The 21,173-nt window shown below is 45.3% G+C and overlaps 3 protein-coding genes across 4 annotated transcripts; 2 read left to right on the top strand and 1 right to left on the bottom strand.

The window, feature by feature from the left end:
• Positions 1 to 1,135: 1,135 nt before the first annotated feature.
• LOC130248415 (lactosylceramide 4-alpha-galactosyltransferase-like) lies at positions 1,136 to 8,193 on the top strand. Its single transcript, XM_056482163.1, is given in 3 exon segments — positions 1,136 to 1,395; positions 3,249 to 3,564; positions 3,567 to 8,193. Coding segments are annotated over 2 exon segments (1,131 nt in total). The 5' UTR covers positions 1,136 to 1,395; positions 3,249 to 3,251; the 3' UTR covers positions 4,385 to 8,193.
• LOC130248420 (poly(U)-specific endoribonuclease-A-like) lies at positions 6,960 to 19,402 on the bottom strand. Of its 2 annotated transcripts, none has more exons than XM_056482172.1 (7): positions 17,333 to 19,402; positions 12,293 to 12,392; positions 10,968 to 11,079; positions 8,561 to 8,682; positions 8,360 to 8,472; positions 7,911 to 8,064; positions 6,960 to 7,466 (listed from the first exon to the last, which is right to left on the bottom strand). In XM_056482172.1, exons 1-7 carry the CDS (start codon positions 17,341 to 17,343, stop codon positions 7,212 to 7,214), a joined length of 867 nt encoding a protein of 288 aa, XP_056338147.1. In that variant the 5' UTR covers positions 17,344 to 19,402; the 3' UTR covers positions 6,960 to 7,211. The 2 variants fall into 2 exon arrangements, with proteins under 2 accessions (XP_056338147.1, XP_056338148.1); XM_056482173.1 differs by lacking the exon at positions 17,333 to 19,402 and adding an exon at positions 12,520 to 12,716.
• On the top strand, positions 10,987 to 15,277 carry LOC130248418 (uncharacterized). Its single transcript, XM_056482169.1, has 3 exons — positions 10,987 to 11,641; positions 12,021 to 12,178; positions 12,864 to 15,277. The coding sequence occupies exon 3, from the start codon at positions 13,483 to 13,485 to the stop codon at positions 14,398 to 14,400; it is 918 nt and encodes a 305-aa protein (XP_056338144.1). The 5' UTR covers positions 10,987 to 11,641; positions 12,021 to 12,178; positions 12,864 to 13,482; the 3' UTR covers positions 14,401 to 15,277.
• Positions 19,403 to 21,173: the final 1,771 nt, after the last annotated feature.

Below are 21,173 nucleotides of genomic sequence, written 5' to 3'. Positions count from 1 at the left end.
ATCTCCCACCAGTGCTCCTCTGTTTGCAAACAGCAGATCCCCTGGGACACCTGCCCTGGTGGGCTTGCCTACCAGCTGTGTCAGGAAGTTCTCTTCCACCTGCTTCAGGGACCTCCTGGAGTGTCTCCTGTCTGCTGGGTGGGATTCCAGACACCTGGTAAGTTGAAGATGTCACTGAGGATGTCAGCAGTGGATGATGTGGGGTCATCCATCTACCCCCTATGGAAATCCTTGCCCACCACTCAGCATAGCTGAGACACACCTGGAGGACTGGTTCTGGAATCCCAGGATGAGGGAGGCGTGTCCATACTGGAGCAAGTCCCACAAAGGGCCACTAAGGTGAGAAGGTGCATGAGCAGAGGCTGGGAGAGCTCTGCTGACTCTTCTTGGACTAGTGCAGGCTGGGCTGTCTGCTCAGGGTGTACGAACACCTGGCTGAAGGTGGGTGGGTGAAGGACACAAGCAAGACTCCTCTGGTCAATGCAGAGATGGCAGGAGACACAATGGGCACAAACTGAACTGTGGCAAGTTAGAATGAAAGGGATGCTGGTGAAACGCTGGCTGAGGTAGCCCAGAGCAGTTGTGGAGCCCCTGTGTTGGGACAAGAGTTGTCATGAGTCCATCCATGGTGCTGCTGTGCATGAAAGGATTTGGGGAGAGGAGAGGGGTCTGGGATGCTACAGAGCAATATTTGTTTTAGGCAGCTGAGGAGGAACTGCAGTAAACCCTAAATGTAGTGGCTGTACTGGTAAGGAAGGGATTTTATTAATGTGCCTTTATGTCTCATGCAAGGGAAGGTCAACCACCCTTGATCACAGGGGCAGGGGGGAACTGTCACAGAATGAGAGACACCTGGATGTGGCAAAGTCCTTCAATGAGATCCCTGGCATGTGAGGGAGTATTCCCTAATAGTGTGTCAGGTATTTGGTTAAGAGGGTGTGTTTCCAAGGGGACATTCTGTACTTAGGGCTTGGGGTGGGAGCAGGCAGCTCCATGGAAGGGTCAGCTCAGTTATCATGGCAGCCCCAGAAGCAGTGTGAGCACTGGGAATTCTTAGCAAAGGAGGAGAAAAAGAAAATGAGAAAATCTCCTGTCTCAGACTAAAAGTGTACTGACAACGAGGTCTGAATTTACAATTGTTTTATAATTAGGTGGGGTCTTTGCAACACTACGTACATCCTTTCTATAAGCTGCTCACTGGAGAAATGACTGATGTCATATCCTTCTTCATCTATTGTGTTTGTCCACGTATCCAGACTGTTTCTCTTGTCATTTCTTTTCGGAAGGAGGAAGTGCCAGTACATAGAGTTGTAGGCGCTCTCAACAGACGCCAACCTCTTAAAACTCTTCTCCACCTGAGCAGTGAATTCTGTGGTGTCTTGAAAGCAGGATCAGGTGAGTAATGTTTGCAGTTTCTTTGCAATGGCCCTCGTGTTTTCAGAGGAAGAGACAGAGGCAGGCTTCCTGTGTTTGTTTCGTAAAAGAATTGCACTGGCTAATGCAGCGTCTAAAGCGTTGCCTTATCCGCTCCAGAAGTAGAAACGTGTTTCTAACTTTATAGAGATGTGATGGTAGTAAAGTTCTGTCTTTTGCTCAAAATGCACTGAACAACCTTGAACCTTGCTTGTGGTTAGCCTAGCGTGGTGTTTTCCTGCCCCTCTACCGCACAGGAACTTCCCCCCAAGCCGCTTTCTCTTCTTGTGCTCATAAAGCAAAAAACTATTTACAGGGTTAACCCAGCTGTGGTGTGGAGGGTGGGGAATGCAAAGGGTATGTAAAAGGCAGGGTGGACTGGGTTTTGCTGCCTGTAGCACTGGCAGCACGCACTGGCGTTTCTGTGCAGGAGGAGAAAACCTTTTGGGGATCCAGAGCTGATCATTTGTCTATTGGTGCCCCTCCTCTGTCCCCCAGTGCTTGGTGCAGAGTGCTGGCTCCATGCTCTGACATTTGGATGCCTCCCCGTGTGGCTGGCAAGTTGTTTCTGGCTCCATATGTGACCCAGGCACAGTGCTTGAGGGAGAAATGACAAACAGGATTGTGCCAGCTGGGTCCTCTGTTGTGTTCCATGCCACTTTGGTTACAGCTATTGGATTAAAACTTTTCCTGTTTTCTGAATCTTTCTGTCCTGGAGCATGGGGCTTTGGAGATGGAGCTCATGGAGACAAAAGAAATGATTGAATGCTTTAGCATGGAAGAAACCTTTGAGATGCTTGAGTCCAACTCCAAAGCCAGCTCTGCCAAGTCCACCACTAAACGAAGTCCCTAAATGCCACACATATCTCTTAAATACCTCCAGGGACAGTAGCTCCACTGCTTTCTTGAGCAGCCTGTGCCAATGCCTGATAACCCTTCCAGGGAGTAAAATTGAGAGTAACATTCACTTTGACCTCCCTTGCACAACTTGAGACCATTTCCTCTGGTCCTAAAAGCCACATTGCTCCTCACTGCTTCTTCATGTGCTCTTGCCCATTGAGTTTTGGGGCCCAGTGGTGGGCTCAGAGGTGCTGCTTCTGCTGTCCTTCACTTTAAGGAGAGGCAAGGGCAGCAATCCTGATGCTAATGCTGAGCATGGAGCTAGACTAACTTATCTGTTTGTTGCTGCCTCATTAATAATCTCTTCCACTCCATCCCTTCCTTTTGCCAGAAGAGGAAGTTAGGGCAGGAGAGTGGAGGATTTGCCTGTCCACCAGCAGGATCCACTGGGAGAGCTGAGCAGGTCAGAGCCAGTGTGGGCTGTGCAGGGTAGGGAAACAGCCTTGGAACTCCCTTTACAAAAGCAATTCTTGACTTTATTGTTTGCATCTGCCTCCTGAGCTGCCCTGCATCCTTTCCCACCCTCCATCCTGCAAGGCTTTGGTGCCATGAGCAATGGGCCAGGCTCTCTGCAGGGGCAGGGGGCAGAAGCTGCCACGTCAACAACCTGGAAGACTGAGGCTTGTGTTTGGTTTGGGGGAAGGACAGGTTGTGTATCAGGAGAGAACAAATGCTCTCATGACAACCAGCGGGCAGCAGCTCCACACAGTGCCTGTTCACAGGGCTTCAGGAATGGTCATAAGGAATATTCCCACTTCCTCCTGCCAGGGTTTTGTGTACATCTCTCATGTAGAGATAGAGGGTGACAGATGAGGTTTCTAATGGTGTTCCCAGAGTTTGTTGTGCACTGCTGTGAAGGTGAGACACACTGTGAAGAAGGCTCATACTCTGCTGCCTTGTCTGTCAGGTTTTTTCTCTTCTTTCCTTTCTTTCAGATCATGATGGCTGTCTCAGGTGAGCAGGCTCTGGCTGGAGAGAGAATGCTCAGGATGCCCAGCTGCCTCCTAAAGCTGAGCAGGGTGGTGCTGAGCCACAAGCCCTGGGCCCTGTTTACCCTCATCTTTTTCTTCGTATCCTTTGCCTACCACAAGTTGTACTGGGGCATCTGGGAGGAGCCAAAGAGCAGAGTCCCCACCTATGGCTTGTCTGCTGAGATCAGCTGTGCTCACCATGTGCCTTCTCCCCTGAACATCACCCATAGACCCTCTCCTTCTGCAGGAAATGTGTTTTTTGTGGAGACCTCAGAGCAAACTACCCCAGTTACCTGTTCTCATGCTCTGTGGAGTCAGCAGCCAGGACACACCCTGCATCAAGAGTCGTGGTGCTCATGAGAGGCTTGGCCAAAGAGAATGCCTCCTTACCCAAGCACTGGGCTTTCTCCTTGCTGAGCTGCTTCCCCAACGTGGAAATCCGACCCCTGGACTTGATGGAGCTCTTTTCTGGAACACCTCTGGCACAGTGGTACTTGCAGCCTCAGCGGCACCAAGAACCTCATTTTTTCCCTGTCCTGTCTGATGCCTGCAGGATTGTCCTCATGTGGAAATTTGGTGGCATTTACCTGGATACAGACTTCATCGTGCTTAGGAACTTACAGAACCTCACCAATGCCCTTGGGATTCAGGATCATGATGTACTGAATGGGGCCTTTCTGTCCTTCAAGCCCAAGCACAAGTTCATGGAGCTCTGCATTCAGGACTTTGTGCAGGACTACAATGGCTGGGTCTGGGGGCACCAGGGCCCAGAGCTCCTAACTCGTGTCTTCAAGAAGTGGTGCTCCATCCGGACTATTGAGAGCATGAGCTGCCAAGGTGTGAGGGCTCTTGCCCCAGAAGTTGTTTATCCTATTCCCTGGCAGGGCTGGAAGAAGTTGTTTGAGGCAGTCAGTGCCTCAGAGTTTCACAAACTCCTTAAGAACACCTATGCAGTGCACATATGGAACAAACTGAGCCATGAGACCAAGCTAGAGATCCCCTCCCAGGCTCTGCTGGCTCAGCTCTATTCCCAGTTCTGCCCTGCCACCTATGCAAAGATGAAACAGGACTCTGAGCAGCTGTCAAGGCGTGCAGTGTGACCTGTGGGCCCTTGGCTGCAGGGATGTTCCCCAGACTGAAGGAAACTGAGTGCCTTTGACCCTCCCAAAAGCTGGTTCCTAGACCCCAGAGCAGGTGTTCTGTGTGACAGCTCTCTGGTTTTGTGCCTAATATCCCTGGTATCTGCCTCAGATCCTCTGTGTTTCAAATTTACAGCAGAACCTGAGTTCAGCCTCTCTTGCTGTCCTTCAGGACCAGGGAAATGGTGAAATTGTTCATCAGTGTCCTTCAGCTGATGAACTCTCTTGGTGTTCTCCAATGGCTCCTCCTGTGGATCCCAGGCTGAGCAGCCCCTTGTGATGTTTCAGCTATAGGGACCCCTGCCTTGCTCTCTGTGGCATTTGAAATTTTTAGAGAATATTCTGTGTTGGAGGGGACCTGCAACCATCATGTGTCCAACCCCTGGCCCTACTGGGCAGCAGGACATCCCCAACAATCATGCCCTGAGCGTGAGAGCTTCGTCCTTGGGGCTGTGACCTTTCCCTGAGGAGTCTATTCACTGCCCCACCACCCTCTGGGGAAGAACCTTTTCCTGATATCCACTCTAACCCTGCCCTGACACAGCTCCAGCCATTCCCTGGGTCCATACAGCAGGGGTGCCCTGTCCCAGGGGCAGAATCCAAACTTCACACAGCTGGAGATTGCCCAGCCCTGTCCTTTATCCAGGGCTCTCTGCAGGGCCTCTTTGCCCTTGAGGGAGTCAGCAGCTCCTCTCAGTTTTGTATCATCTACAAGCTTACTCAGTATCCCTTCCTGTCCTGCATTGAAGCTTTCAATGAGGATTTTTAAGAGGATGGGGCCTAAGATGGCACCCTGTGGAACCCCACAAGTGACAGACTGCCAGTCTGCTGTCACCCCAGTTGCTGTCATTCTTTGTGCTAGACCAGTGAGCAAGTTGCTCACCCATCACAAGATGTGTTTATGCAGCTGTGGGCTGCACACTGAGATAGACAATGTCCATAGCTTTACTGAAATCCAGAAAGATTACATCTACTGATGTTTTTTCATCAACTGGATGGGTTACCTTAGCATGAAAGGAAATTAGTTTTGATAAGCAGGGCTTTCCTCTCATGAAAATATGCTGGCTGTGACCAATGACTGTATTGTCCTTCAGGTGTTTTTCAATACCTCCCAGAATAATTCATCATAATCTCTGTAATTTTACCAGGCACTGGAGTGAGACTGACAAGCCTGTAGCTTCCAGGGTCATCCTTCTTACCCTCTTTGAAAACTGGGACCTCTCCAGATTCCCAAGACTGTTCAAAAATTATCAAGAGGTGCCTTGTGATGGTATCAGCCAGATCTTTATGTATTCTCAGATTAATCCCATCACACCCCATAGATTTATGGGGATCCAGCTGGAGCAGCAGACCCCTCACACCTTCAGGGTTAACTCAGAGTTTATCATTCTCACAGTCACTCTGGCTCAGAGTGCTGGGACTTCCTTAGTCCATGATCAGTGTTGAAGACAGAGGCAAAGAAAGAATTAAACATCTCTACTTTGTCCATGGCCCTGTTTGTGAGGTGACCATCCTTTTCCTGTAATGGGCTGATGTAATTTCAGCACTGCCTTTTGCCATTAATGAATTTTTTTAACCCTCATTTTATTGTCCCCCACATTTCTGGTGGCTTCAATTGCAATGAAGCTTTGGCCACACAAATTCATCCCCTACAGTGGTAAGCAGCATCTTCATATTCCTTCCACATCACCTGACCTAGCTTCCACTGGGCATACACCTGCCCTTTTTACCTTATCTCCAAAAGAAGATTCCCATTCAGCCAAGGTGGCCTTCTGCCTCATCTGCTTGATTTCTGATTTTCAGGAATTGCCTGTTCCTGTGCCCTCAGGAGCTGGTGCTTAAAAAGTGACCAGCACTGATGGACCCCAGGACCTTCAAAAGCATTTTCCCTAAATAATGAGGGGACTTTATTTACTGATTCCCTGAGCAGCCTGAAGTCTGCTCTTCCCATGCCCAGGGTTGAAGTTTTGTTGGCACTTTTCCTCCTGTCCCCAGAGATTTTAAACTCAGTGGCTTCATGGTTGCTGTGGCCAAGACAGCCACCAATCTCCATTCAAGAGGATCACAAGATCCTCTCTGTTGACTACCAACAAACCAAGGAGGGTATCTTTCCAAGTCAGCCCTCTTAGTACCTGTAACATGAAGTTATCATGCAGGTGTTTCAGGAATATATAGGGAGTATGTCACAATTGGGTTAAGAAACAGAAAATATTTTAAGGCCTGCTGTGGATCTGATGACAATCTCCCTACCTAAATGTGTTCCCTGTGTGTCCAGGTAATTGTATTGTAATAATGCACTTTAAATTAACCTCTTATGAAATTACAAGAGGAGACTAAAACATCCTGGAGTTCTGCCTGTGCCAAATCAAAGCTTCTGTCTGGAAGGTAAAGTGTAAGCAATGTGTGGTTATTGCTCTTTTAGATATGCAGTGACTAAAAAATCAGAGAAATATGTATATCAATTTTAATGCAACCTTTTCCTAAATGCAATTATTTGCTGAAAAGTACAGTGCTACCATGCACAAGGGAGGACTGATGTAATTTAGATGTAAATTTAATGTGAGCAGGAGTTACATTTCATGTTTTCTCAGTGTCACAGCACACTACTGATTAAATACTCCACTGCAGAACAAAAGAGACAGAGTCATCAATTTTTACTTGGAATGAGTCGGATAAAACAACATATTAACTTTTTTATCTGGTCCTGTCCACCCCCCCATCCATTCCTCCTCTCTCCACCACTCCTCCTTCCCCCCAATTTAAAAAGCAAAGTTTCCTGCTCACTCCACTAGTCTTCAGTGGTGCTGAGCAGTACAGGGTATGCTGTTCCAATGTGGTGCCCATGGCGCCAGACAACCACCTGTAGCTCATACTCATCTATCTTCACTGTTTCACGTGAGACTCTTTCATCAGACAGCAGGAAAATGACTGTGTAAAGGGCAAATTCAAACTCTGGGCTGACACCAATGAAGGTGCTTCCAACTGGCTTCACTGAGCCCTTCCAGCTGAACTGGATGCTCAAAACTTGGTCTTCCTTGTCAGGCTGAAAACATAAAAGAAACAACAGAATAATCTCCAACACAGCTGTGACTGGACAGATAGAATTTCTGATTCCAGATTTTTGAGTGCTTTGTAAGATTGAGCTCATCTTGATGTGCCTCAGCGCTCTAGCTGGAGCACAATCTTTTCCCTGACTACTGGAGCATACATGGCTATTTATCCCAACTAAGCCTCAGCAGTGTTGCAATTCTGTAAACACCAGCACTACTTTTTAAAATAGTTTTTGCAAAAAAAAATAAAGCTGGAAGACATATTATTATTCATTCTTCTTATATACAGTTATATACTGGATATACTTACTACTGTTCAAAACACTGAGCCTATGATTGTATCATTACACTTGTTTTGTTGCAACTTTTATCTCTGGATCCATTTGTCTTGCTAAAGTCCCCCAAAGGCTTGTTCTTACCCTGGTTTTTGTTCTTACCCTGGTTTTGTTCTTCCGAGCTACGTATCCCTTGTAATCAATCTGGTCACGCTTTTCCTGAAGGTAAAATTGCACCCAGTTGTGCAAACCTAAGATCTCTTTCCCATGCCTTGTTTCTCCAACAAAAACATGTTCAAAACCACAAGAATCAGGTCTGTAAGAACAAGAAAAAAAGAAAAAAGAATATACAGGTATTTTATATGTTTCATGGAGCCATAGAATAGTTTGGGTTAGAAGGGATGTTAAAGCTCATTTCATTCTGAGTCCCTGATATGGGCAGAGACACCTTCCACTAGCCCAGGTTGCTCAGAGCCACCCACTCTGTCATTCTGAAGGCATTCTGAAGCTGTCTTCCAGTTCTGTGTGTAGCAGATGGCACATGGGATTACATTTACCTTAATCAGAACAGCACAGAGATTATCAGTGCCAGTACCCACCATCAAACATACCTGTCTCCTGTTTTCCTGGCATAGAGCTGGAACCAGATGTTATAAAGCTGACCTTTGAAATCAGCAAGGTTTGGCTTTGCTAGGTTTTTTCTCAGCAGATAGGCATGAGCTAGCTGAAGGATGGAAAACCAAGATAGAGTTTACTTCTTTAAGTAAACTTTATTCAGTGTTTCAGTGACAAAAAAGATCTGTGTTACTCACTCTCATGACTTCTGTTGCTAAGACAGCATCAAGGAAACAATTGTTTTCAACTATTTCTTCTGGAGTCACTACTTCTGCTACACCAGTTGATGTCTCATAGTTGTCCAATAAAGAAATAAAGGCTGCAGAAAAAGAGAAACTTTCAGTCTGCTCATATGCCTGATGCAGGCATTAGAGTGCCATCATAAAAAGAATAGAATATCCCTTGATAGCCCTGAGAGAAAGCCATTCTTTTATATGTCAGATTCCACTCTCAGGTATACTGTTAAGTGTAGGCCTCAAGGTGACCCAAGGCCAGATCAGTGCTCTGCTTTCTAAAGATCTTTTTAAAGATAAACAGCTACTGAGCTTCCTTATGGAGCCAAGTGCTGAAGCAATAATGACCTTCTAGCAAAACAAATCATACCTAACCACCACAATTACAGATACAGACTTAGAACCTTGAGCTATGCTGGCACAAGGTTTTGTGGGCATTATTTCAGTAGAGGAATAATAGAAAATAAACCTATATCAGACATCTTGAGCTTGAGAAAAATTAGGGAAGGAAACATACATTCATAGACAGGGCTGAAGTATAGCCCCCAAGAGAAATGCAAGACCTAGCTGTGGGTCTAGTATTATCTGAAAGGGCTTGGAAACCGTGAGTAAAGATGAATTTCGTGCCTTTTTCAATGCATAGAATCATAGAATGGTTTGGGTTGGAAGAGACCTTGAACCAGTTCAAACTCCTTGCCATGGGCACTTTCCACTATCCCAGGTTGCTCAGTGCCCCATCCAGCCTGGCCACGGACATTTCCAGGGATGAGGCAGCCACAGCTTCTCTGGACAAACTGTTCACCACTGTGCCTCAATGTCTCAGCATCCTTGCAAAGCAGGATGTGACCAAAAGTGTGTATTCTATCATCATCTGTTGAAACCAGGAGGACAGTGATTCTTATCTCCGGAGGGAGTTATCTTCTGTTAATGGGCTATTTGTTAAAACCAGGTGGGGCAATCATCTTTATCTTCTCCATGACCCATCCTTTCTCCAAGGAGATATCTTCTGTTAATGGGCCATTGAGTCCCCCTGCATGACTGATAAAATTACATCATCCCATTGTGATAGGCCCCACCCAAGAGGAGGAGCCAAACATTTCCTACCTAGATAAAAACTGATATTAGGAACACCAAGGCAGCATTTTCCACTGGATTCCAGAGGAAAACCAGACCTTTCCACATCATCCCTGGACCTTCAGAGGAAAACTACACCTTCTACAGGAGCACTGCTCCAGCTGAACCACATCTGTCACTGCAGGAGGATGCAGCCACCATTTAATGGGACTGCTGCCAACACCCTGACTGACTGATGGGTGTCAGCTTGGATTCTGACTCTGTCAGTGTTTTGGGTTTGTTTTTTTGAAATATTGTATTTCTATTTTAATTTTTCCTAGTAAAACACAGTTATTCCTATTCCCATATCTTTACCTGAGAGCTAATTAATTTCAAAATTATAATAATTTGGAGGGAGAAGGTTTACATAGTCCATTTCAAGAAAGGCTCTTGCCTTTCTTAACAAACACCTGTCTTTCAAACCAAGACACTCAGCTGCCCTCACAGGAAAAATTTCTTCCTAAATTCTAATCTAAACCTCCACTCTGTCAGTATGAAGCCATTGCCCCTTGTCCTGTCACTCCAGGCCCTTTTCAAGAGTCTCTCTCCATCTTCCCTGTGGCTCCCTTCAGGCACTGCAAGGCCACAGTGAGGTCACCCCAAAGCTTCTCCTCTCCAGGCTGAACAATCCCAATTCCCTCAGCCTTTCCTCCCAGCAGAGCTGCTCCATCCCTCTGATCCCTTGGTGTCCCCTGGCTCCAGCAGCTCCCTGTCCTTCCTGTGCTGTCCCAGGCTGGGTGCAGCCCTGCAGGGGGGTCTCAGCAGAGCGGGGCAGAGGGGCAGAATCCCCCCTCCCCTGCTGCCCTGGGGCTCTGGCTTGGGGCAGGGCCAGCTCTCACCCACAGCACCCCCAAGTCCTTCTGCCAGGGCTGCTCCCTCTGCTCATCCCCACCTGGATTGATCCCAGGGCTTGTTCTGATCCAGGTGCAGAACCAGCACCTGATTTTGTCAAACTCTGAGATTCCCTTGGGGCACTTCTTGAGCTTGTGGTAAGTGTCTTATCCCTTTTACTTTGTAGTGGAAGAGTCAGAGAATTCAGATGTTGCCTAAGGCACAAAAGGATGTTCCTCCTGAGGCTCGGGTACAGGTAATCTCCAAGCAATTGTTATGAAAACTCCCTTCAATTGACCTGCAGCCTGATGATCCTCACCACCACCCAAATTATATACAATGTTATATTTTAGGCAATAACATCAAAAACAGCACAGATTTTTTTTTTATATATCACATCCACGATTAACAAAAGAACAGGTCTCACTTGCAAAAGTTTTTATGCTCCTCAGGCGTTCTTCATTTACATTATGAAACAGATGTCTGGCTGCATTGTCCTGGACAGCACTGTCACCTGGCTGTGCTGGACCTGCTTTTCCCTAGGAAAAACATCAGAGGAAAACAATGTCAGGTGTAAGATGTCCAACCTTAGAGGAGACAGTGTTTGCCTTTGTAATAGTCAAACCCAACCCCATAAAGCTATCAGGATTCTTTGCTAGGAATTGTGTTCCTATGAAACAAGAGAAGATACTACAGAACTGCCAGCATAAAGACAAACTCTGACATCTGTAAGAGCCTGAATTTTCTCTGTTGACTCAGAGGTGACTGTAATGGCCCATGTGATAGTTCAGTTCTGCTCAGCAACCAGCTGTGCTGTTGTACTATATGCATCACAAATGGTAAACAGAAGTAATGTGGAGCAAGGGCTCCCTTCCACCACAAATAAATAAAAAGGAGATTTGGGTACCTTCTGTCCCTGCAGTTTTAAGGAGGCTTTCCTGATAATTTTCAAATTTCTTTTTCATAAAGGGCATTCTCAAAGAAAGAAGATAGAAGATGAGTAGCAGCACATTAACACAGACAAGGGGTACCTTGAGCCTTGTTCTGACAAATGGAGAAACCATATGGGAGAAGTTTTCCCCACACACAATTTGGCCTGAGGTAGGTACCACTATTTTATCAGCAACAGGAAATTATCTGTTATAATATGAAGCAACATTGGAATAAAGTGTTTGAGTAACACCAGAATAAAGTGAGTTCTTGTGAGAGTACAAAACTAGATTGTGAATATTCTGGCCTGTTGCAGTTTGTGGCCAAAACACTAGGCCACTGCTCTCCCAGAGAAACCCAGGAATTACTCAGATTCCTCCCTTATTACCCTGAGAATGACTTGGGACCTATCTCTCTTTCTCACTTGCTGCAAGTCACCCAGACCACACACACAAGCTGCCACTCACTGGTGAAATACACAGGGTGGAGCAGAACATCTCTAGTGCTGCTCTAAGTGTGGTTAACACTGAATTCAGACTCTGTTTCTCAGGGTATCATCTTGTTGGGTCTTGAAAACTTCCAGAGATGGAGATTTCACAGCTTCTCTGGGCATCCTGTTCCTTTGTCTTTATTGAATTTCGTGATGTTCCTTAGCATGTTCTTCCAGCCTGCCTATGTCCAGAGACTCCACTTGTAACCAAAGCCCAGGTAAGTGTGAACCATTTGTGTTCTCTGTGCCACTCCCTCTCCTAAGGGACATGGCACAGCATGGACAACTTTTTAAGCAAAAGGCACTTTTGGAGTGACTTGGCAATTGCTTACCTGCACATCAATGGTGTAGTCTTTCCCAGGCCTGAGGCGGTGGACATCTGCATCCCACATCTCATTGAAAAGCTTAGAAAGTTCAAGATTTAAGGCCTTCCTGTCAAGAAATACAGAAAATACCTGTGCTAAAAAAAGGCATGTGCTATTATTTCTGCAAGTCACTTCTAGAGTCTTCTGTTGTTCTGGATATCAGCATGTCATCAAGTTTCTCTTCTTCCCCTCACCTTTGTGTCAATGCTGCTGTAAAAACTACAATGCTTATGGTCCAAATTCCTTTTTATAGAATGCAGGTAGCCTGTAAGGAAACCTGAGCCTTCCCTTAGATTGTCAGACAGCAAAGTTCTTGTTGATAAATATTCCTGTGATTTCCATGCAATGAAACAAAAAGGAAGATGGTGGTGTTTCATTCCTAAGGATTCTGTACACTTGGTGTGTTTTCTTCCAATCCTTATCTGAACTCATGAAACTTTTGTTAATATTTTTTTCTCTCCCCTGCCCAGCTGTGACAGGGGAGGATGAGGGAATGACCTCTGATCAGTGTTATGTCTTCTCCTTCTGTTCTGGCCAGGGTGGGGATAACTTGCTGGATTCTCCTGCCAGTGGCAAATTCTATGCTCTCTAGCACAAAGAGCAAACAAAGAACGTGGCAAAGGCACAGAGCAGGGCAGATAACCATAACTACAGCAGCTGCCACACCTCCAGAGGCACCCAGGAAATTGTTACCAGCATGCAGCAACCCTGCCAACACAACAGGAAGCAAAAAATTCTCTCTACGATGCTTTTCTAGCAGCAATCTTATAAACTCTTCCCTTTTTCCTTCAAGCAAGATTCCACATAGAATGTCTTCCTTTGCAATTTGATTATGCCAACATAAAGGTAGTGGTGACAAAGGGTGAGTAAGGCTCTAAATGCTGCATCTGCATACCATGAAAATCCCTCATGCACTGGTCTCTGATGCACATACCCAACCTTCTCTACATACCCAAGCTTCTCCTTCCCCTATTTTTAATGGAGTCTTGTCCTGTATAATTGTGTACATCTGTGCATTTGTCTATCAACAAGATTTAGAAAGGACTGTGTGTTGGTTTTGCATGGTCTGGTTTTGGTAGTGGCAGGGGCAGAGGTGCCTTCTTCTTCTGTGAGAAGCTGCTGGAAGCTTCTGCTGTGTCCAGCAGAGCCAATCCCTGATGCCTCTGAAGATGGACATGCCCCTGGCCAAGGCTGGGCCAATTAGAGACTCTGGTAATGCCTGTGATAACATCTTTAAGAAGAAAACCAACACAAAGTGGGCAGAGTTCCTAGCCAGAGAAGAGAGGGAAGTGAGAATGTGCGAGGGGAAACTACATGGAGACACCAAGGTCAGTAAAGAAGTGGGGGGGAGGAGGTTCTCCAGGCACTGGAACCGAGATTCCTCTGCAGCCTGTGGTGAGACCATGGTGAGGCAGCTCACCAGGGCAGCTGCCCTGCAGCTCCTGGGATCCAGGGGGATGCAGAGATCCACCCACAGCCCATGGGGATCCATGGGGATGCAGAGATCCACCCACAGCCCATGGATCCATGGGGATACAGAGATCCACCCACAGCCCATGGGATCCAGGGGGATGCAGAGATCCACCCACAGCCCATGGGCATCCAGGGGGATGCAGAGATCCACCCACAGCCTACGGGGATCCAGGGGGATGCAGAGATCCACCCACAGCCCATGGGGATCCATGGGGGATGCAGAGATCCACCCACAGCCCATGGAGGAGGTGTCCACACCAGAGCAGGTGGATGCCTGGAGGAGCTGTGATCCAGTGGGAGACCCAGTGAAGAGAGGGGGTCCTGATTCCAGGCTGGAGCAGCCTGTCCTTGGAGGACTGCACCCCATGGAAAGAGAGACCCACACTGCAGCAGTTTTGGGAGGACTGTGTGCCCATGGGAGAGGCTCACATGCTGCTGCTCATGACATTCTAGCCACACTGGAGAAGGTCACAGAGAGCTGTCTCCCGTGGGAAGGAACCCCACAGTCTCACAGGGGAAGGACTCCTCTTCCTGAGCAGCAGAAGAGCTTGGGTGGCAAACTGACCAAACCTCTATATTCTGTCTCCCTGCACTACTGGTGAGAAGAAAGCAAGGACTGGGGGAAGAAATGTGTTTTAGTGGTTTATTTTATTTCTCATTATCTTTCTCTGACTCTGTTAGTAATAAATTCACTTTGTCCTTCTAAGTTGAGCCTGTTTTGCCCTTGGAGTCTTTTATCTCGGTCCTTATCTCAACTCATGAACCCTTTGTTAATTTTTTTTTTCTCTCCTCTGCCCGGCTGTGACAGGGGAGGATGAGGGAATGACTCTCCTGGTGTTTGGCCAGTGTCAAACCACAACAGGTTGTTATTGTGATGAAGTGCCCAGAGGTAGCTCCAGTTTCAAATACATTATGGCCACACTAAGAGGGGATCAGGACAACAGAGAGGAGAAGAAGAGAAGTGCATTAATCTTTAACTGACTGACAGTGGAATCAATCAGTTACAAACCAGTACATGCATCAAAGCCCAGAGAAGAACCGCCTGATAATTTTGAATTCTCCTCCAAAAGAGAAGTTTTCCAGAAAAGAAGAAAAATACAGAAATCTGTCGACTCACTGCATCCTCCTGCCAGTGGCAAATTCCATGCTCTCTAGGAGAAAGAGCAAACAAAGCTTGTGGCAAAGGCACAAGGGCAGGGCAGATAACCATAACTACAGCAGCTGCCACACCTCAGCCCGTCTGTAACTTTGGATCTGAGCCACTGTGTTCCTGAGCAGCACTGGAGGCACTGACAGCCCATTTTCCCTCAGGTCCTTTAGTACTTTAGGATGTTTGTGGATTGGAAATCTAAAAGTTCACTTGAATTTTTAAATGGACTTGAACAGGAGTCAATGCCTGAAAAAAGGAAAAGGATTAAAAATTCCAGCGTATAGAAGCCAAAGGATATGTTTGTAGCCAAGGTTAAACAGGAATGTGAAGGAAAAGCCTTTACCTTAGACTGCCCTAATTTTACTGGATCACTTTTGTGCTGTGTTCTGCTCTCTTGCTGTCTGCTCCTCTGCATCAGCTTATCCTGTCTGAGAACCATCATAATATGTTTAATAGAGTTTTTACTTTGGAAGGAGCTACTGCTGGTGAAGAGGAGTCTGCTGCCTGCTGAACATCCAAGGTATGTGAAACATTAAGGAGGGTTTATTATAATGTTTTGTTGCACAGATACAGTATTTTATACACATATATTTTAATATGTGTGTATTTTGGTAATAGTCACCTATCTAGGAGGGATCTGTCAACTCTTTAATACCCACTTGCTCTCAGTCTGCTCTTGGCAGATTTGTCCTGTGTTTATAATGCACTGTAGGCTCCTGTTTGACTTTACCTCCTTTAGAAATACCAGGAAATATCACATGAGCTCAAGGTGTTTACTCAGGAGAGGGTTACAGCAAGAATTTACCTGCAGATTTCAGTCCTCATTTTTTGTTCAATAAATATACTTCTACTAAATATATTTCTGCATTCAGGAAACTTGTCCCAAATATAAAATCACTAAATTTTACAAAGAAAAAGCCTTTACTCTCCTTTATTTCTGCTAGGTACTACCACAGTATCATCATGGACTTTCCCTCTCCTTTTTGCAGTTCCTTTAGTTTTGAAACAGAGAAAGCACCTGTTTATGCTGTAACTGAGAAAATTACTCTTGCCAAAGCAAAAAACTTGTCTAGCAACTTACACAGTCATCTTGTAAAAACTCTTTCTGGATGGTATTTCTTTAAAAAGGGCCATAAATTTAGCTTACATATACAAGGTGAGACAACTTCAATGAGAAGATGCCAAACACCTTCATGCAAATCCATGACACACCAGCATGTAGGTAAGATTGTCCTGGAAAACTGTGTTGCATATTTTCTCCCTGGCATGAGTGACTCAAAACAGAGATTTTTATCATCAATTTTCAAGCTCTTCCCTATGGTGAAAGCTCTTGAGTTGTTAGTTTTATGCTTGCACATAGAATTAATGATTTCTGTGCAAGAAGTCTGGCCAATTGGATTGTGTCCAGTTGGAGCCTTGCTTGGATGTGCTTACGTGAGCAAAGCACCACCCCAGTAACAAAACTCAGTCTGCACTTTTAAGAGTTGAGAAAATCTGGGGGAGGCTTTTTGCAATAGTAACTGCTGCACCAGCAGTTAGAGCCAAATAATGTAACATCTCCATTTTGTTCTTCATTCTACCCAAAACAATGCTCCAATAAAACTTTATGGCTATAAATCAGAAATTACTCAAGACATGAAGAGAATTAAAGGTCAGTGGCAAGTAATGTGAACAAGTGTCATAGTAAGAAAAACAGGTGTTGCAAATGGGTCACATGAAGCCCTGCAAATAAAGTCTGATTGAACACCTTCTCCAAAGTAAATCTACTTTCAGAGACCCTTTCAACAACTTGCAATTTTAAACAGTCTTTAAACATTACATAGAGAAGAAAAGGATTTGGAATACCTGATGAGCAGCCATTTACAAGAAGTTTCCAATCATTTAAAAAACTTGGTTCAAATGTTGTGAAATACATGCAACAGCTTTTATGGCTAACAGAAGATAGAAGCACTTCTCTAGATTTTCATCTTAGGCCAGAGTCTTTGTCTTCTATTTGAGTCCAGTGAGAATTTTTTTTTTTTCCATTTAAAGCTAGTATTTGAAATACCAAAGGATAAATAAGGCAGGTTTTGTAGGGGTAAAGGAAAAGGCAATTTCAAGGGGCAAACATAAGAGTGGAACAATATGTCAAGGTCCTGGGGCAGGCAGCTGTTTGAAGAACTGATTCTAAGTTACCAGCTATGTTTAAGCACAATCTGATTTTAGCATCACCTTTATTTTAAGCTAATAGCCTCACTGAAGTTTTACACTGCAGTGAGCCAGTAAAACAGAACAGAAAGAGGAAGAGGGTTCTTGCTGTGCTGCATGTCATGTAATATTCACCCTTTTGCAGACAAATATATCCCATCCCCCCTCTTCTTCCCATTAGCATGATTGCCTCTTACCCACTCGCCATGCCAGGAAGAAGTTTTTCTCTTGGGAAATACTCTGAGCAGGGAGAAGGCAGCCAGAAACTCAGCAATCCTCCCACAGTCCAAGGCACGGAGCTGTGCTCCCCTGACACTCCTCTTGCCTGCTGAGGACTGTCACTCAGCCCAACAGGAAGGCACAGGAGAGGCAGGAGGTGCCAATTCCCACAAGAGTGTGAGGACACCACCACAACTCACAGTGCTCTCAGTGCAGGAGCACTCACACCATGAAGTCAGAGGCACCTGTACAGGCTCCTGCCTCACCTTATCTTGCATCACGGATTGTTTGCAAATGAATTTTATGTCCAGGATGAAATTTGAGCCCAGAAAGAAGCACTGCAAGTCTGAAAGCTTTGAAGTGGACGGGACATTCTAGTCTTGTTATTGTGTAACCAGTTATTATTTGACAATAGAAGAGAAGATGATAATTAATCTGAGATCAAAAAAAAAAAAATCAAAGGTGGTGAAAAAAGAAAACCCAACAAATGTTTCTCTATTTACTGCTGAAACTGCTAAATGTGATATTGTGAATATTAGGAGGTGTTATAAGCAGGAAATGTTTTAGAATTGCAGAACTTTGCATGTGCCACTGGAAACAAGTGGTGGCAGGTGCTGGTAGGTGCAGGTACCCACTCCAGTGCCTGTCCTGGAAAGTTTGCAATCATTATGTGGCTAAATCAACCTTCACATGGTTTAAAGCTTATTATTGCTTGGTTGGTACTTGTAGCATTTTCTTCTTCATCATAATTAATTTCTGAAAAGCACATCTTTGTAGGGTGATGGAAGGACACGGACCATGCTATGCAAATGAAGCCAGTTTATTACACTAACCACCAGTTACTTCTCTAACATCCATACAAAACTTTCCACTCAACCCCTTTGCCTCTGCTCCCTTAGCAACACAATCTTTTTGGTTATCAAGTCCCTGTTACATTCTCTTGCACCAGCACTGTCCTTGTTACATCTTCTCTCATCAGTCAGAGTGACCAGACTGATGATATCTTCATTTTTGTTCTTGCCTTGAGTTTATCTCTCCCACAGCCTCCACTGCACCAGGGCCAGCAGGTCTGCAGTGCTACCCAGCTCAGCTTTGTAGCTGTCTGATCTTCCACAGCTTTAGGTCTAACCTAGATATCTGTACATAGAGAACCCAGAATGGTTAGCTGCCAGTTATACAAGTGGTTCTGCACCTCTGGTCCATGTACCCCTTCAAAGAATCAATTCAGGGCCAAATAAAGCCCCTGGTGATGAAGACACCTGACACAGAATTGCATAGAGAGCAAGACATGCAGCCCACCTAAAACACTTAAAAGTGAAGCTTCCTTCTGACACTGGTAGGGGAAATTAAAGTATCTAAAAATTGAATATCCTTAATTTTAAGAGAATATTTTTTTACCATTTTTGGTTAGTATTTATTGCAGTTCTGGGTAAGCAAGATAATGACAAAAAAACAACACCCTGGATTTGTCAACTGCCCCAGTTTATCAACTGAATGCAGAACTCTTCTTCTGTGCTTTCATTTAACATACAAAATCCTGTGGGGATATTCTCTCTATAAGAAAGTTGCACCTTCTTTACTCACATTAGCAGAAAGAGCCCAGGGAATTTTCACTTACAAGCAGCATCATCACAGGAGTAAACAATTTTAAGTCATTCTTTCATAAAATTACAGCTCAGTAGCATCACCAGCAATTTCACAACCAACTTTGTACTTGTATGTCATTTAAAATTTCTGTCTTTTGGACGCTGATATAATAAAAATGCAGAGATCCTGAGGAGAGTGAAAGGATGTGTTTGCCAACAGAAACGAAGCACTGATCAAAGGCAAATTAGATCAGCACAGAATGTGGGTCATTGCCAGCTCTAATGCAGAAAAACAGAGTGTGCAGAGAGCAGCCTTGGTGCCTACATGGGTTGGCTTCCTCTGCAGCAGAGCTCAGCCAGTGCTTTGTCAGACCCATTGCAGGGGGCAGGGGACGTGGTTTTTGTGCAGGAGCTGAGACCAGGCTGCCTCTGAGCTCTGTTCCTCTTTTTGTGCCACAAGGGAATGGGGGGAGTGTTTGGTGCTCACTCACACATGACCAGCGTTTGCAGAGGAGTGGGGCAAAGAACTTGTGGAAGATGCTCTGCCTGACAAAACCACCACCTCAAGCATCAGATACTGACCTTTGCCAACATAAAGGATCAAGTTGATCCTGGCAATAAATCGTGTTTCTAAAGCACATAGGCATCTCTGTGGATTTCTGGGCTAAGTATTTTGCTTTTCAGCAGATGGGTAAGTGTTGGTTTGTCACCTTTAGTCTGGTGCCTACACTGCCCTGAAGGGAGAAGGGGGCAATTCAGAGTTCTTTAAACCTCTTTGGTCATGAGAAGTGAGTGAGAACACTAAGTTTTACAGGTTTCCAGACCAAAGCAGCCAGGGATCACACCTGCACAGAGGGGATGTTTGGGCTGGACAGGCTCACTCAGGGAGACAGAGTAAAAGCTGCCAGTTGGAACAAACACCCTGCAGATCCACTCAGTCCTTTCCCAGGAAAAGGCAGAGCAGGCCCTTGGGTCACATTTTGCATGAAGGGAAGGGGAAAGTTTATGTATGTATGTATGTTTGAGTATTGACTCATATTTTGGTAAATCCCATGGGAATGTCCAGCATCCTCAGCGTCTCATAAACTAATTGGTCTAATCCCAACGGACAAAAGACTCTCTAACAATTTAAAGTTAGAAAGTGTGTGTTTATTCAGGGCAACAGAGTGAGGTAATCCTCTAATGTGCATTGCAAAATTACAGGTGATCACAGAGTCTATTTATTGGCAAAGGGTTCAAACAAATACACATTCATAATAGCAGCCCCTCCCATCCCTCACTTCCTATGGTAATTAGCTTGAATAGCTGTTAAGCATGCGTGATTGACTTCTTAAATTAAGTCTGGGGTCATTTTCGTGGAGAGGGGTCTTAAAAGGAGGAAGTAAGGCAAGTCTTCCTCACCCTAAACTCTTGACCTTTTCTATCAATGACAATACAAATGATTTCTGGGTATAGTTCCAAAGAATAGGTTTCTGTTTGCATTGTCCATGTTCCTTTGGATCTGCTCACTAGTTTCGTCTTTTCCCATTGTAAGTGCAGCTGAGCAAACATAAAATGACAGGCAATCAATTATTTAAGTTTCAGATAACTACTCCCTTCTAACTTCTAATTATTTTCAGCAAGGTAACTAAACTCCTAATTTTCTAAGATTACTGTTTCAGTTTTGGCTATTGCTGCCAAGTCCCCACAAGCTGAGCCACGCTGAAAAGCAGTGCAGACACAGCCTGGGCTGGCAAATTGGAACCCAGTCAGGTCAGAGCTCAGTGAAAGCAGAGCAGGGGGACACCGAGGTCTCCACCCTTCCTTAAATATTAATATTCAAGTTGGAGCCTCTCCTGGCAGATTGTTTCCCACCAAGCTCCAGGATCCCTGTGCCTGTTATCTCCCTTCTCCCAAGCCTCAGCCTCTCAGTCCTGGAGTCCTTTTCTGTAGTGGTGTTACAATCTCTCCAATTACTGGGGAGTTTCTGGTGCAGCAGCTGTCATCCTGAAAAAGAAAACTATGAGGATTACAGAGCCAGGCATGTTCTTGTCATAGAAACTCCAGGAATAAAAAACTCCATCCCTGCAGCTTAATGTGCGTACCTGGACAGTGACACAACCTTCTTACCAACAGGTTGGTCTGTTAATATTCTTTCACTTAGCAGTGCTAATTCCCGGGTTTAATAACTAAATCATGACTGACTTATGATTTGTTCTCACAGCCAGATGAGCACACTCAGCAAACCATGAGG

This window comes from Oenanthe melanoleuca, chromosome 1A (assembly GCF_029582105.1).
Source record: "Oenanthe melanoleuca isolate GR-GAL-2019-014 chromosome 1A, OMel1.0, whole genome shotgun sequence".
Classification (NCBI taxonomy): domain Eukaryota; kingdom Metazoa; phylum Chordata; class Aves; order Passeriformes; family Muscicapidae; genus Oenanthe; species Oenanthe melanoleuca.
Note: the sequence above shows the minus strand (reverse complement) of the source record. Positions and strands in the feature narration are given on the sequence as shown.

Coding starts and splice junctions, on each gene's coding strand:
- LOC130248418 (XM_056482169.1), top strand. CDS start 13,483: ATGCCTCTGAAGATGGACATGCCCCTGGCCAAGGCTGGGCCAATTAGA.
- LOC130248420 (XM_056482172.1), bottom strand. Junction 8,683..10,967: donor GAGCATAAAAACTTTTGCAA/GTGAGACCTGTT, acceptor CTTTTTCTGCAG/CCTTTATTTCTTTATTGGAC. Junction 8,473..8,560: donor TAGCAACAGAAGTCATGAGA/GTGAGTAACACA, acceptor TCCATCCTTCAG/CTAGCTCATGCCTATCTGCT.